The sequence below is a fragment of the Conger conger genome, chromosome 17 (assembly GCF_963514075.1).
Source record: "Conger conger chromosome 17, fConCon1.1, whole genome shotgun sequence".
Lineage (NCBI taxonomy): Eukaryota > Metazoa > Chordata > Actinopteri > Anguilliformes > Congridae > Conger > Conger conger.
This window is the reverse complement of record NC_083776.1, coordinates 23,687,507-23,701,467: the sequence shown is the minus strand read 5'-3', so window position 1 is coordinate 23,701,467 and position 13,961 is coordinate 23,687,507. Positions and strand designations below refer to the sequence as shown.

General features: G+C 45.9%; 2 protein-coding genes across 8 annotated transcripts; both read left to right on the top strand.

Moving 5' to 3' along the window:
• Window positions 1–1,489: 1,489 nt before the first annotated feature.
• Window positions 1,490–5,609, top strand: mettl21e (methyltransferase like 21e). Of its 3 annotated transcripts, XR_009705879.1 has the most exons (5): window positions 1,490–1,680; window positions 2,940–3,094; window positions 3,438–3,555; window positions 3,695–4,186; window positions 4,492–5,609. XR_009705879.1 is itself a non-coding variant. In XM_061226151.1 (4 exons), exons 1-4 carry the CDS (start codon window positions 1,626–1,628, stop codon window positions 4,117–4,119), a joined length of 750 nt encoding a protein of 249 aa, XP_061082135.1. In that variant the 5' UTR covers window positions 1,490–1,625; the 3' UTR covers window positions 4,120–5,609. The 3 variants fall into 3 exon arrangements, 2 of the variants coding, with proteins under 2 accessions (XP_061082135.1, XP_061082133.1); XM_061226151.1 differs by having other exon boundaries at window positions 2,943–3,094; window positions 3,695–5,609; XM_061226149.1 differs by having other exon boundaries at window positions 3,695–5,609.
• Window positions 5,610–9,373: 3,764 nt separating this feature from the next.
• Window positions 9,374–13,848, top strand: LOC133116512 (protein-lysine methyltransferase METTL21C). 5 transcript variants are annotated; one of them, XM_061226146.1, is made up of 7 exons: window positions 9,434–9,490; window positions 10,511–10,600; window positions 10,953–11,003; window positions 11,816–11,977; window positions 12,277–12,437; window positions 12,677–12,794; window positions 13,054–13,848. In XM_061226146.1, exons 4-7 carry the CDS (start codon window positions 11,842–11,844, stop codon window positions 13,443–13,445), a joined length of 807 nt encoding a protein of 268 aa, XP_061082130.1. In that variant the 5' UTR covers window positions 9,434–9,490; window positions 10,511–10,600; window positions 10,953–11,003; window positions 11,816–11,841; the 3' UTR covers window positions 13,446–13,848. The 5 variants fall into 5 exon arrangements, with proteins under 5 accessions (XP_061082131.1, XP_061082129.1, XP_061082130.1 ...); XM_061226148.1 differs by having other exon boundaries at window positions 9,467–9,499; XM_061226145.1 differs by lacking the exon at window positions 10,511–10,600 and having other exon boundaries at window positions 9,384–9,490.
• Window positions 13,849–13,961: the final 113 nt, after the last annotated feature.

Below are 13,961 nucleotides of genomic sequence, written 5' to 3'. Positions count from 1 at the left end.
CATCTGCAGACACGCACACTGTGCTTGTGTTGATTCACATACTGTTGTTCATCTGCAGACACGCACACACTGTGCTTGTGTTGCGTCACATATTGTTGTTCTTCTGCAGACACGCACACACTGTGCTTGTGTTGATTCACATACTGTTGTTCATCTGCAGACACGCACACTGTGCTTGTGTTGATTCACATACTGTTGTTCATCTGCAGACACGCACACACTGTGCTTGTGTTGATTCACATACTGTTGTTCATCTGCAGACGCACACACTGTGCTTGTGTTGATTCACATACTGTTGTTCATCTGCAGACACGCACACTGTGCTTGTGTTGATTCACATACTGTTGTTCATCTGCAGACACGCACACACTGTGCTTGTGTTGATTCACATACTGTTGTTCATCTGCAGACACGCACACTGCTTGTGTTGATTCACATACTGTTGTTCATCTGCAGACATGCACACACTGTGCTTGTGTTGCTTCACATACTGTTGTTCATCTGCAGACACGCACACTGTGCTTGTGTTGATTCACATACTGTTGTTCATCTGCAGACACGCACACTGTGCTTGTGTTGATTCACATACTGTTGTTCATCTGCAGACACGCACACACTGTGCTTGTGTTGCTTCACATACTGTTGTTCATCTGCAGACGCACACACTGTGCTTGTGTTGATTCACATACTGTTGTTCATCTGCAGATACGCACACACTGTGCTTGTGTTGCTTCACATATTGTTGTTCTTCTGCAGACACGCACACACTGTTCTTGCATTGCTTCACGTACGGTTGTCCAGCTTTTTGACTCTGATCCTGACCCAGAGAATCTGCTGGTGAAAGAGAAGTTGAGTGGTCGGGATTGGGTTTCTCAGCCTCGTCAGTGGTCTACCCTTCCCCCGCCCCAGTCAGGTCTCTCAGTCTTCACTCCTTCTTTCCTCTCCCCCTCCTTTTCTCCTCCCTCTCTTCTTCTCTTTCCCCTGGGCTGTGCCACCCTTTACTGGGCCTGGCTGGATTGACGTGAGCAGCTGGGTGAATCTCCTGAGGAATCCATGCTCCCTCCCTCCTCTGACTGCTCATCACTCACAATACCAAGCAGCCAGTTCACCAGTGAACCACAGCATTCACACCCTTTACTGCCTTCAAAGGCCTATGGCAGAACCATCGCTCCTAGACTCTCCGAGATCCCAAGTGATCAGATCAGACCCAAATCCTCTCAACACAGCATTAACCAATGCAAAAACCAGACTAAACCCAAAGGATCTCTTTAATAACCAACACTAGACTGAGCATAATGTCCTACAATGTGTATACCACGAGACCGCATGAGACAGTTGCATGGATATTTTGCGAAAGCACTGCCGTGTTAGACAATCCGAATGTGCTTTGTACTCTCGACGTTACATCACGGTGTCAGTCTCCCCTCCTCTGCCGTACTGACACCCTCTCCTATCAGTCAGGAGCAGCTGTCCCAGTCCGTCTCCCGTGTCACAGATCGGCGTGTCATATTGACTGCGCCAAAGCAGGAAGCTCACGTCCGGCTTCCCCTCAGGCCCACAGAACCCCAAAAAGCCCGGAGTGTAGCAGACCCGGGCCCGGCTGAGTCCTCCACCCACCCGCAGGCATGGAGCCCCCGCAGCCCAAGCCCACAGAGGAGGAGACGCGGGGGGACACTGAAGGCGAGTACCGCTCTCTCCGAGCACACTACACTACAAGCCTGCTGTGAGAAACTGCATGTAAGCTTTCCTTCATGTTACCGATGCCTCTAAGTATGACCCTTTTACTGTTACGTTACGATGGAAAAGTACAGAAGTACAAAAGTATAACAAAGTGGATAGTGCTTATGGGATTATATATATGTGTGTGTATATATGCAATGCCAATGTGTGTGTCGTGTGTGTGTGAAGTTGCTTAGCCTCTCTCTCTCTCTCTATATATATATATAGTACTGTGGGGGAGGGGGGGTGAGTTAGGGTAACGGGAGGGAGCAACAGGGTAGGGGTTATCGTCACATGGAGCAGGGGTAATATGTAGAAGGAAGTCTAATCTCTATCGATCTCAGCACTGCTATCAGCATAAAATAATAAGAACTTAATCTAGCATAGTGAAAGAACAACAATCCCACAACGCAGTGCTTTGGATGTCCAACAGCGATTTCACAATATCCTCAGAAGCACAGAGTACATACAGCCATTGAAAGTGAGTGTTGGATAATATTACCAATACCAACCTCCTCTGTTCAATTGCTTCATATCAGCACACAGATACCTAAGGGACAATTTGTTTGAGTACACACTGTTTGCAGAGCAGATTTCTATTAATAGCAGCAGAAGTTGCATTCACCCTTCGGTACTGTTTACTGTGCATCTGCACATATTTGGCAGCCTGTAGCCTAGTGGCTAAGATTGCTACTTGACTGGGACCCAGAAGGACGGTGGTTCAAGCCCCGGTGTAGCCAGGATAAGATCTGTGCAGCAGTTGGGTCCTTGAGCAAGGCCCTTAACCCTGCAGGGAGTATTGTCCCCTGCTAATCAACTGTAAGTTGCTTTGGATAAACTGTAATGTAGTCTGTCATTTGCCTCTGGCTCCATTCTGGGTGCTAGCAGCAGCAGGAGTGGAGCTGGCTGAATGTAGTTTGTGATTTGCCTCTGGCTCCATTCTGGGCGCTAGCAGCTGCAGGAGTGGAGCTGGCTGAATGTAGTTTGTGATTTGCCTCTGGCTCCATTCTGGGCGCTAGCAGCTGCAGGAGTGGAGCTGGCTGAATGTAGTTTGTGATTTGCCTCTGGCTCCATTCTGGGCGCTAACAGCAGCAGGAGTGGAGCTGGCCGAATGTAGTTTGTGATTTGCCTCTGGCTCCATTCTGGGCGCTAACAGCTGCAGGAGTGGAGCTGGCTGAATGTAGTTTGTGATTTGCCTCTGGCTCCATTCTGGGCGCTAGCAGCAGCAGGAGTGGAGCTGGCCGAGGCCATAATGCGGCGACGTTTCTGCCCCTCGCTCATCACCACCGAGGCCTGGGAGGGCTTCACCTTCGCCAACCTCCAGATCCGCATCAAGGAGTCCACCGACTGTTACGGAGCCATGCTATGGCCCTCGGTAAGCCCCGTCGTCAGAGTGTGTACATGGTGAACATAATAAAAGCTTGTGAAGTCCGCTCTTCATTGAGGAATAATTAATTCAGTATTCAGGTCACTCACTGACTGTAGCTGGTGAACACATTGTGATTTTTTTTGTGTATGTTTTTTTTCCATGTTATGGATTGTTCTTAAAACACGTCATGAACCATGTGACCTTGACTCCATGCTATGCTGGAGGACAATCTGCCCATACAACAATGTATTTTTCCACCAAAATTATAGTCAGGTCAACTACAAAGCATATAAGATTGGCTCTGGAAGAGCAGCAGAATCTGAACCATATCCCATCATGCATCCTGCAGGCTCTGGTACTCTGTCACTTCCTGGATATGAACCAAGACGAGTACAACCTGACTGACAAGAATGTAATTGAGCTGGGAGCCGGAACTGGACTCGTAACCACTGTGGCCAGCCTGCTGGGTAAGAACCAACCAATCAGAACAGAGCAATATCTCAACCTACTTACTTATGGTTAAATATGAAAATGTTTAAACTTCTGGGGTACTTCAGTGATTGAATGGGGAGAGGATGTTAGTGACCAAAAAATGTTCTCTTCCAGGGGCAAAGGTCACATCCACAGACCTCCCGGACATACTGCCGAACCTTCAGTACAACGTCAGGCGTAACACTCGGGGGCGCTGCAAGCACGAGCCGCAGGTGACGGAGCTGATCTGGGGACAGCGCCTGGAGGAGCGTTTCCCACGCGCGTCCTGTCCCTTTGACTACATCCTGGCGGCGGACGTGGTGTACGCGCACCCCTACCTAAATGAGCTGATGGACACCTTCGAGCACCTGTGCCAGGACCACACTGTGATCCTGTGGGCCATGCGCTTTCGCCTGGACCCTGAGAACAGCTTCGTGGAGCGCTTCCAGCAGCACTTCCACCTGGAGCTCCTCTACGACCTGCCTAGCCTCAGCATTAAGCTGTACCGCGCCCACAGGAAGGGGAGGAGCCCCAAGACCAGCTCCGGCGCTGCTGCCTGAACCACACCCAGCGAGAGGAAAACCCCCGGCACCTTATAACACCTTATGACACAAGGTGTCACAAAAAGTAATTTGAAGACATTTTGTATGAAAGATAATTTCCTGATTGACACTTGGGAGAGTGTAGATGAGAATGTGCTATCCTCAGACGCACGTGATGTCACCACCTCTTCTCATCCAGTTAATGAGATGCAAGGCTGAGAAGCCTTTAAAGGAAAAGGAAGCCTGCACACAGAACTGTTGTTTTCACACACAGGTCTGACCTGACGAACATCCACTGGGATGGAAATTTTGTCTGTAATTGTGTGTAAGGAGCAGTTCAGTGTGCGAGCTTCCTTTTTCATTCTCTGCCTTTTCTTTATCACATTGCAGTTGACAAGCCGTGCTCGCACAGACATGAGCCAGAGGAAGACACTTTATATGCAGCACGACTGACCAGCAGGAGGCGCTAGGGAGCAATGTGACATTGTATTCCTGGCAGACTGAAACCCTCCCATCCCCGTCAGTCCTTCTGTGGGGCTGCCCGCACTGGCATGGTCTGGATTCAGTACCAGACGGTGGGCTCCATCCAAACGCCATAGCATTGCCTTCACAGTGCGAGCTATCCAGTAGCACTTGAGCAAACCCCTGAGCAAGCTTTCAATGCAGATTTGAATTCAAGTGCTGTGTGTGTGTGTGTGTGTGTGTGTGTGTGTGTGTGTGTGTGAGTGTGTGAGAGTGTGTGTGGGTGTGTGTTTGGGGGTGATGCATGTGCACTACTGTATTTGTATTTTGTGTAATTATATATGATTATTATATATATATTAAGATCCCCTTAACACATGTCAACAGCATTCAGTTCAATCTGATGAGATGGAGGCCATTCTACTTCTAGCCTATTCCCAGAGAAGGAGAAAACCAGAAGTACCATAAACACCTGATGGCTACATTTATGATTCTGAAATAAATATACACGCCTGTGATTCCACTTTTGCTACTCACTTCCCAATAATTATTTTGGTGGCCCGATTCTTCAGCCATATAGAAGGTAAGAGTCTAGCTTTTCTCAGCCGAATGCTTGCATGTTAGAAACTGTAATTCAGTCCAGGAACGACATCATGTATCTAAGCACGGCGTGACATTTAACTGATTTAAAACCAAGGGATTACTCATGCCCGTTTTATGGGAAATGATAAATCATAATTCAGTTTTGCTATAATTCAAATGTCATATAGCAGGTCAAAATAACACGTTTCAAAGAGCACATTCACTTGTGGCACTAAAACGAGTTTACTGCCTTTGAAAAGGTGTGAGAAATGTAATCTATCCAATTCCTTTCAGCTTATTTGGTAATAAATTGGGACCAGCCAAACTCTGAAATCATTAGTTAATCAGTCAGTGCTATACAGCAACGCTGCAACATTGTGCATTAAAAACATACACAGCCAGTGATACATGAAAATTTAAATTCCTTGTGCTTCTGTGTTCATCATTAAAAAGCATAGGAAACCCACCGTATATTAGCTAATGTTTAAGCAATTAGCAATTTCTCTGTCATTAATATGGTGCAGGCGGCACGGATGGTGCAGTGGGTAGCACTGCCGCCTCACAGCAAGGAGGTCCTGGGTTTGAATCCCCGTCGGCCGGGGCCTCTCTGTGTGGAGTTTGCATGTTCTCCCCGTGCCTGCGTGGGTTTCCTCCCACAGTCCAAAGCTTGCAGGTTAAGCTGATTGGAGAGTCTAAATTGCCCGTAGGTATGAGTGTGTGAGTGAATGGTGTGTGTGCCCTGCGATGGACTGGCGACCTGTCCAGGGTGTATTCCTGCCTTTCGCCCAATGTATGCTGGGATAGGCTCCAGCCCCCTGCAGCCCTGTTCAGGATAAGCGGGTTAGGATAATGAATGAATGAATGAGTAATATGGTGCATACTATAAGAGTAAGATATCAGTACTCCACTAAATGGAACCACAGAAGGTTGCTCAACAGCTTTGACATTTTTATGAATGGACTTTTTTCATTATGGGGCCATAATTCTGAGCCCATCTTTTCATATTAAATGCCATGTGATCTAAAATTACTGCTATGTAGTGACACTGGGAATAAACACGATTCCCTTCCTATGAATTCAGATGTGAATTAAGAGTTGTTGTATGTGGAAGCAAAGGTTAAAGGAATATGGAAGACTTCCCGGGCCTTTGATTTAAGGAGCAGGAGCAACCGAATCCACCAGGCCCGCAATCTGTCATCTATTTAAAGCCTCTACCCCAAATCAAGAGTCCTGTTTCTCCTCCCTCCTGATGAGCAAAGCCATGGAGCACCGTGAGGTCAAGAGGTCAGCAATTAGCAGTGGAATGTGCCACTATAGGCTTTCAAATGAGGATTTGTTGGAGTGGTGTAACTTCTGACATTTCCACAATTGTGTGTGTGTGTGTGTGTGTGTGTGTGCGTGTGTGTGTGTGTGTGTGTGTGCGTGTGTGTGTGTGTGTGTGTGTGTGTGTGTGTGTGCATTTCAATGTGCCACTGAACACAATTGATGCGCTGCTGCTTCCTCTAATGTTGCAGGCATGCATTCTGTTTCATTGCCAATGCAGTATAGTCACTACAGTGTTATCCTTTTAAGTAACTGTGTGGCAGTCAGAAGAGCCTTATCCGACCCATGACACTGTCTGTACTGTGATCCCATCCCTGTCCCTAACCCTCCCTGCTCTCCCCGTCTGAATAAAATGGAAAGATAAATAAAGAGGGAGAACGCTCTGCTCTCCTTTTGTTGAAATGAGAGGTAGCTGATGAAACCCTGGCCTACGCCTCTGCAACAGCTTGACCTTAACAATAATGGACATTACAGTATTACACTATTTTTCTTTATCACATAATATCAGAGTGAAAGTTCAAAGGAACAGGTGATGGGTTTTTCCATAGTTTCGCATTGCTGCATTATGTATAATTCTTATGTCAAACTCCAGTAGTTATCTTTGGTTTATGTCACATCTAAAGTGCCTATTCAACCTTTATTAGACATTTCGTAAGCCTCAGAATCTTTTTCATGCAACTGTAATTTCCTCTGGGTCAGAGAACAACTCTATCCGCTGTACACCTAAGTATATTTTCCACTTCTTTCTGTAGATGTGTCTGTTTTGTGTGAAGACAAAGTTATGGGAAATTCACATGGAGCTTGATTTGAACATTCCTCTCATTCATGGCCTTGTCAGTTGTGCATACACAGCATGGTCTTATTACCAGGAGCCACAGCGCAGCAATCCACTGCGTACCGCGGTGATCCAATCGCTGGAGAATTTGATCTGAGCATGAGGTTCTTTGGACATAAGCTATATCTGACCCATGATGTTAGCGCCACAAAGATGTCCCAGGAAACAAAGCCAGAGAAACACATTCCAAAACAATCTGCTCCATGTTCCACAGCAATATTCCAGATCTTTCCACAGAGGTTTTACAGCAGTCTCAGTGTCACATGCCATGGCACCACTGGTACAGAATTCCTTCAGAGTAAATGATTCCAAAGATCCAAAATAACGTTGGTCTGGTTAACGTAAATGCCAAATGATTTCCATTAGGGCAAATGTGCATCATGCAAATGAATTAATAATTTTTTACGTATCCCAATAACTAAAGATTATAGTCTTGTGTGTTCACAATCTTTCATTTGTATGCACACAGTGCTTGCTGCATTCACTTTTGTTGCACAAAATAATCAACATTCTGAAGTCACCTAAGCTCACCCCGACGCTTTTGATACGCTCATAAAAATAAATATTGCAACCTGTGAATGGTGCTGTAAAGCGTTGCCGAGGGAGGTGCCTGTTCCAGAGAAAAGTGTTGTTTATATGGAATATGCCCCCTGGGCTCCCTCAGCCAATACCAGCGTCAGTGCCAGAAGAAAGCGACGGCAGAAGGAGCGTTCAGGTGTCGACGCACCACAGTGATATGGAGACGGTTCATACTCAGCATTGCTCCAGATGAGCTACGGTTCCGCCTGACAGCCCCCGACTCATATTCATGGAGCTCCTGTAACCGCGGGCTTCATTTCACCGTATCACACGTACACTCGGCTCTTAGGTAGCCCTGTACACTAGCTGGTCTATGCAAATATTTAATCAGCCAATCGCGCGTCAGGAACTAAATGCATAAAAGCACGCAGATGTGGTCAAGAGGTTCAGCTGTTTTTCAGACCAAATGTCAGAATGGGGAAGAAATTCGATCTAAGTGATTTTCACGCACAACAGACTGTAGAGTTTGCAGAGAATGGTGCGAAAAACAAAAAACATCCAGTGAGATGCAGTTCTGCAGGCAAAAATGCGTTGCAAATGAGAGGTCAGAGGAGATAGACTAGTCAAAGCTGACAGGAAGGTGACAGTACTGTAAATACCCACACATTACCACAGTGGTATGCAGAAGAGCAACACATAACGCGTCAAACCTGTAAGTGGATAGGCTACAGCAGCAGAAGACTTCCTAAAAAATAAATGTAATAAATACCTCACAAAGTGCTCACTGAATGTATTTCAATGAAGATTTCGCTTGCGAGTCATACTGAATTTAATCAATCCATACAGTAAAGAAGGGGCTGGTTTCTAATGCCACAGTACAGCTGATCACATCGCAGCCATGAGTGGGAACCCTTCCACAAGATTGGGATCCAATCCACTTGCAAGCCAATTACTGAAGCCTGGCTGCAGGGCTCACCGAAGAGGAGGTGTCAGACTCCATTTTCACACTATTCTCTCAGTAAGTCAGATGACATGGAGAAACAGCTGCTTTTCTTCTCTTGCCATGTCTCTGCCTTTTTACGCAGACGTAGCCATCCAATTTAACTGGCACTAATTCAGCTAAGATTAATCCTAACTGCAAAGCACCTTGGGAAAAGGCAGTAGTTTTATGTCTTGTAAGGAGAGGCGTGTAAAAGTATCGTCAAAGACTTCCTTTGCTGGTGTGTGAGTCAGTATATCCCTCTGGTATTGCTTTCAGGGTTCAGGCCATGGAACATTGGCAACATAAATGCAGTATTCCATATGTGCACAAACATGTAAAAATGCAGTAAGCTACGCACACACGCATGCATGCATACTCACTTAAGTTTCTGGAGAGTTCTCTGCCCTGGTCTCCCTCTCCCTTTCCCTCACTGTGAGTCTTTTCTCCCTCCCTCTCAGAATCTCGTCTGCTCTCGCTCTCTCTCTCCCTCCCTCCCTTCCTCTCTCTCTCTCTCTCCCTCTCTCTCTCTGCCATTATGATGATTTTAAATGTTCTTCTAAATATAGCTGAGGTCAGCATGTGGATATGGGAGTGTCCATCAGGATGCTCCTTGTCTATAAACTGAGGAACTGGGTCCCCCCTGGATGCAGAGACCCCTAAAACTGAGACAGACAGCACTGGAACAGGTAATGAGAGTGTGTGTTTGCACAGGTCCATGCAGTTGCTGCTAAGATAGAGACAGAGCCTTTCTGGAACTTTCTGTTGGGCCTCGGTTGTGTGGTTAGTGACTGGGATTGGGTCGCTATTTTGGTGATAGAGGGGTTTTTAGTCCTGAATTGGCATTTGGGGTGTAATCTCTATCAACAGGGGAGGCAGCAGAAGGCTTTGCATGTACTGTAATGTTGCATGGATTTCAGCTCTGATGCTAAAATACAGCTGAAAGGAAGTGTTGGCTCTGACAGTTTTAACTTTAAGAAAATTGTAGGGTGATGTATTATGTAGTAGCAATACATAGTATTAAGAGAGATTAAGTTGCTCTTTAAAAACCCTTTGCAGTATCTGGGAGTTTAGATATTTGCACTTGGCAGGGGGGGGGGGGGGGGTCTGTTGGGTTTGGTGCTACAGAGTATGTGGAGGGTATGTTCGATGATGTGGGGGCGCTAGCGTACAGGTACAGTAACTGCCCCATATACTGTACAAAGTGACAATCAGGTAACCAGGGCACAGGGGGTTGCAGGCATAACTGCATGTGGGTAGCATATGCAAGTTTGGGGGCACTGAGTTTATCTGGGCAGTTCGAGGACCCCGTTTTCTTTTCTTATTGGGTTCAGTTCTTTGTGCTTGGAGAGCAAGTTCCAAGCTTAAGGCATAAGCTGGACTTACAGCACACAGGTACAAGGTACATGTGAATTACACAAAAAAGGTGTACTAGACAGGTAACATTTCATATGGGCCAAATTTACAGGTAAAGCTTAAGTCCAGGTTACAGAACTGAATGAAAGTGCATAAAACAGCGAAGGTAAGTTACCCAGAGATATTTAAGCTGTGAAGTAGGCGAGTGTCAGTGCTTCAAGCTGTCACAAGCACATGATCCTCCTGTACACCACAACAGGGTGAAATATCCTCTTGCTAATCACAGCTATGAAAAACATCACTAAGTATGAAACCAAGCAGCAGGAGCAACTCAATCCTCTGCCCTTACACAGACCAATCTGCAACGTGGAGATCCACTGTGGTGGGAAGGGAGAAGAGTGTTAATTACATCAGAGGAACACAGAGGATATACAAGCTATCAGGTCGCCCTTAACCACACACACAAGACACACACAGAGGAGAGCGATGATCACGGACATGCGCGCACACACACACACACACACGTATACACACACGACACAGAGAGAGCCAGTGCTGCACAGACAGACACACACACACACGCACAGACAGACACACACACGCACAGACAGACAGACAGACAGACAGACAGACAGACACAGACACAGACACAGACACAGACACAGACACAGACACAGACACACACACACACACACACACACACACACACACACAAAGGAGAACCAGTGATGGTTATCAGTCATTTTGTCAGGCATCACTCACAGATTGTGGTGTTTGTCTTTTTGGGATTTTCAGGACCATCAGTGCTCAACATTCAACAGCTTTACGAGATCATCCTTCCACTAGGTGAGTCTGATATAGACACACACGCAGAATGGGGCAGTTTTGTAGGCAGTGGGATAGCCCAGAGTGTTTTGCCAAGTCCCAAGCGATGGTGTAAACAGTGGGATAAAAATAGGTTGTGGGTTCCTGTGGGCTGTGCCTGGTCACCCAACCCAGGGTATATCCAACATGATGGCCTCATGCAATCACACAACTGTCACATAGCAACAGGGTTCCAAGCAAGAACAGTCTTCACCATGGCGAGTGTTCCAAGCAGGAACAGTCTTCACCATGGCGACAGTGTTCCAAGCAGGAACAGTCTTCAGCGAAAGACCAGTTTACTTACTTACAGATGAGCAGTTTAATCATCTAATCATGACTCAATCCCAGTAGTGATGCAAACCTTAATAAGCTTAATACCGATCCCAGTCAGGAAATAATCGCATACCTCTATGAACAATACAGCAGATCATTATAAACTCATGACATTACACATGACATTACACACAAACGTTACATTAGTTCACAAATAGCATTATGCGCTGGTTTTGCACACAAAGATCAATCCTCGTCCTAGATTAAATCCTATTTTGGATGGAGGTTCTCCAGACCAGGACTAAGCTTAATCTTTGTCTGTGAAACCAGCCCAATATTTACCTTAAAAAACATGGCACATCAATTCCATCATAAACACAAATCATATCTAATAAACATAGTATGTATTATCCACATAGTAGATTGTGAGTGTGTAGTATAGAATCAAGTTTTAGGGATTATCCAAAGTTAATAACTGATTTGGCCTGAATAAAGAATACTCTTGTTTTTTCATTGGTAAGATATATCTCCAGGCTTTCCGGTTGTTATGGAGACCTTGTGTCGGACGAGAGAGCTGGAACGTGAAGCAGACCAGGTGATTGAGGTGGAAGTCGAGGAAGAAGAGGAAGATGAGGAAGAGATAGCGGATGATGATGATGGCGTACCAGAAGATACAGAGGAAGGCAGGTCCCATTGCTTTAATGATACACATTATATACCTTTGGAAGATTCAGAAAACGAGCCCTAATATAACACTGCAGCCTCATTGGTGAGGGAGTGAGCAGAAATATGAAAAATATGGGTACATGGGATAATATATTCATATTACAGCATTGGTATTCAGGCATACAGGTATAGCTCAGCCGTTCATTTACGTAGGGAAGATCCCATGTGTCGGTTCACATATAAACATGCTGGACAGTCCCGGGCGCCAGTGCTAGCATGGCTGAGAATTGTTGCTTTACGGCCCTGTCGTGTACAGTGAAATCAAAGGACGAAGAGTCGAGTGAATGTCCGAAAAAGACCAAAGCCTGGGAACCCAGTGTCTACACTGCCCTTTCTAGGGAGCAGTACTATTTTGCCGGCCATGACATCGACATCCGCGAGGCCCTCGACTCTTACGGCGCCATCATCTGGCCAGGGGTGAGTTTGTCAGAATAATATCACTTATAATATCTGTGTTAAACATGGTCTACATACAGCCATTCTGCATTAACCGCACCTTATCTTAGTACCTGTGCATTTACAGTTCAGGGCATGTTGACATTTTGTTTGTGTGAGAGAAAAAGCGCTTCTTACTCTTACAAAGCTGAATTTACCACAAATGTTAATGATGATGATCACTGAAATTATTGATTGTGACTTAGAATTTTTGTCTTTAGGCAATAGCTTTATGCCAGTATCTAGAAATGAATCCTCAGGCAATCAATCTGATGGACAAGTCAGTGCTGGAAATTGGAGCTGGAACAGGCCTTCTGTCTATTGTGGCCTGTCTGCTGGGTAAGTCTACAGTACAGCCTTTTGCCAGGTGTGTTTGGCTATAGGCTGTTGGGCAACTGCAGATATATTTAGAGCAATCTATCGTAATGAATCCATGTGCCTGTAGTCTAGCTCTTTAGGATGGATCTATGTGCTGGTAGGGTGCATATTAACTATCACACAAACAGGTTGTGTTTCAGGTTGCTAACGGACATTTTGGTTCATGGAGGTAAGAGTTGAGTTTTAAGGGGTTCTAATAGGGTGCCCGTGTGGTCTCCAGGGGCATGGGTGACTGCCACAGACATGCCAGACATCCTGGGGAACCTGACCTGCAACCTGAGGCGGAACACCAGGGGGCGCTGCAGGTACACTCCTCAAGTGGCAGCTCTGTGCTGGGAACAGGACCTGGAGAGCACCTACCCCCGCTCTGTGCACCAGTACAACTACGTGCTGGCAGCCGACGTGGTCTACCACCACGACTTCCTGGACGAGCTGCTGGTCACCATGCGACACTTCTGCCAGCCCGGTACCACCCTCATATGGTCCAACAAGGTGCGCTTCCAGTCCGACCTGCGTTTCACCGAAAACTTCAAGAGCGCCTTTCACACCACGCTACTGGCCGAGCTGCCCGACCAAGAGATCAAAATCTTCATGGCCACCAGCCGGGAGTAGAGTATGGCCTGCTGGAGGGCATTCATTCAGTCCATCATGAGCTGAATCTAAAAGAACGTATCATTCCTCTGGATTAGCACAACATTCGGTCTCGTCCTTTTTGGTCACACCTTCGAACAAAACCGTATTCGCAATCATAGTCTGGACAGAAGACAATCATCAAAGCATTTTAATGAACAAAGGAAATTATGAATTATGTTAATGAAGAGCAATGGCTAACCGTTACACACGTTTTACATTTGTTGTGCTGTTTACATTTGTTTTCTTGAAGACTTGATTTGACACTTGTTTTGATAACTTGCATGCACTTTATAAAAGTAAATAAATGTGGCTTGTTGTACATTTTGTGTGTGCATGTGGTTTTATTAGTACAATTAATACATGACATTAAATATCAAACCTGTATTGTGATCACAGCTCTATCTGTAACCCAATCAGATTTCTCCTATCTGAATAAAATGGGGAAAATACATAATGTGGTTGCATGCATGATGTCAACCCAGCTAGTGACCGCAG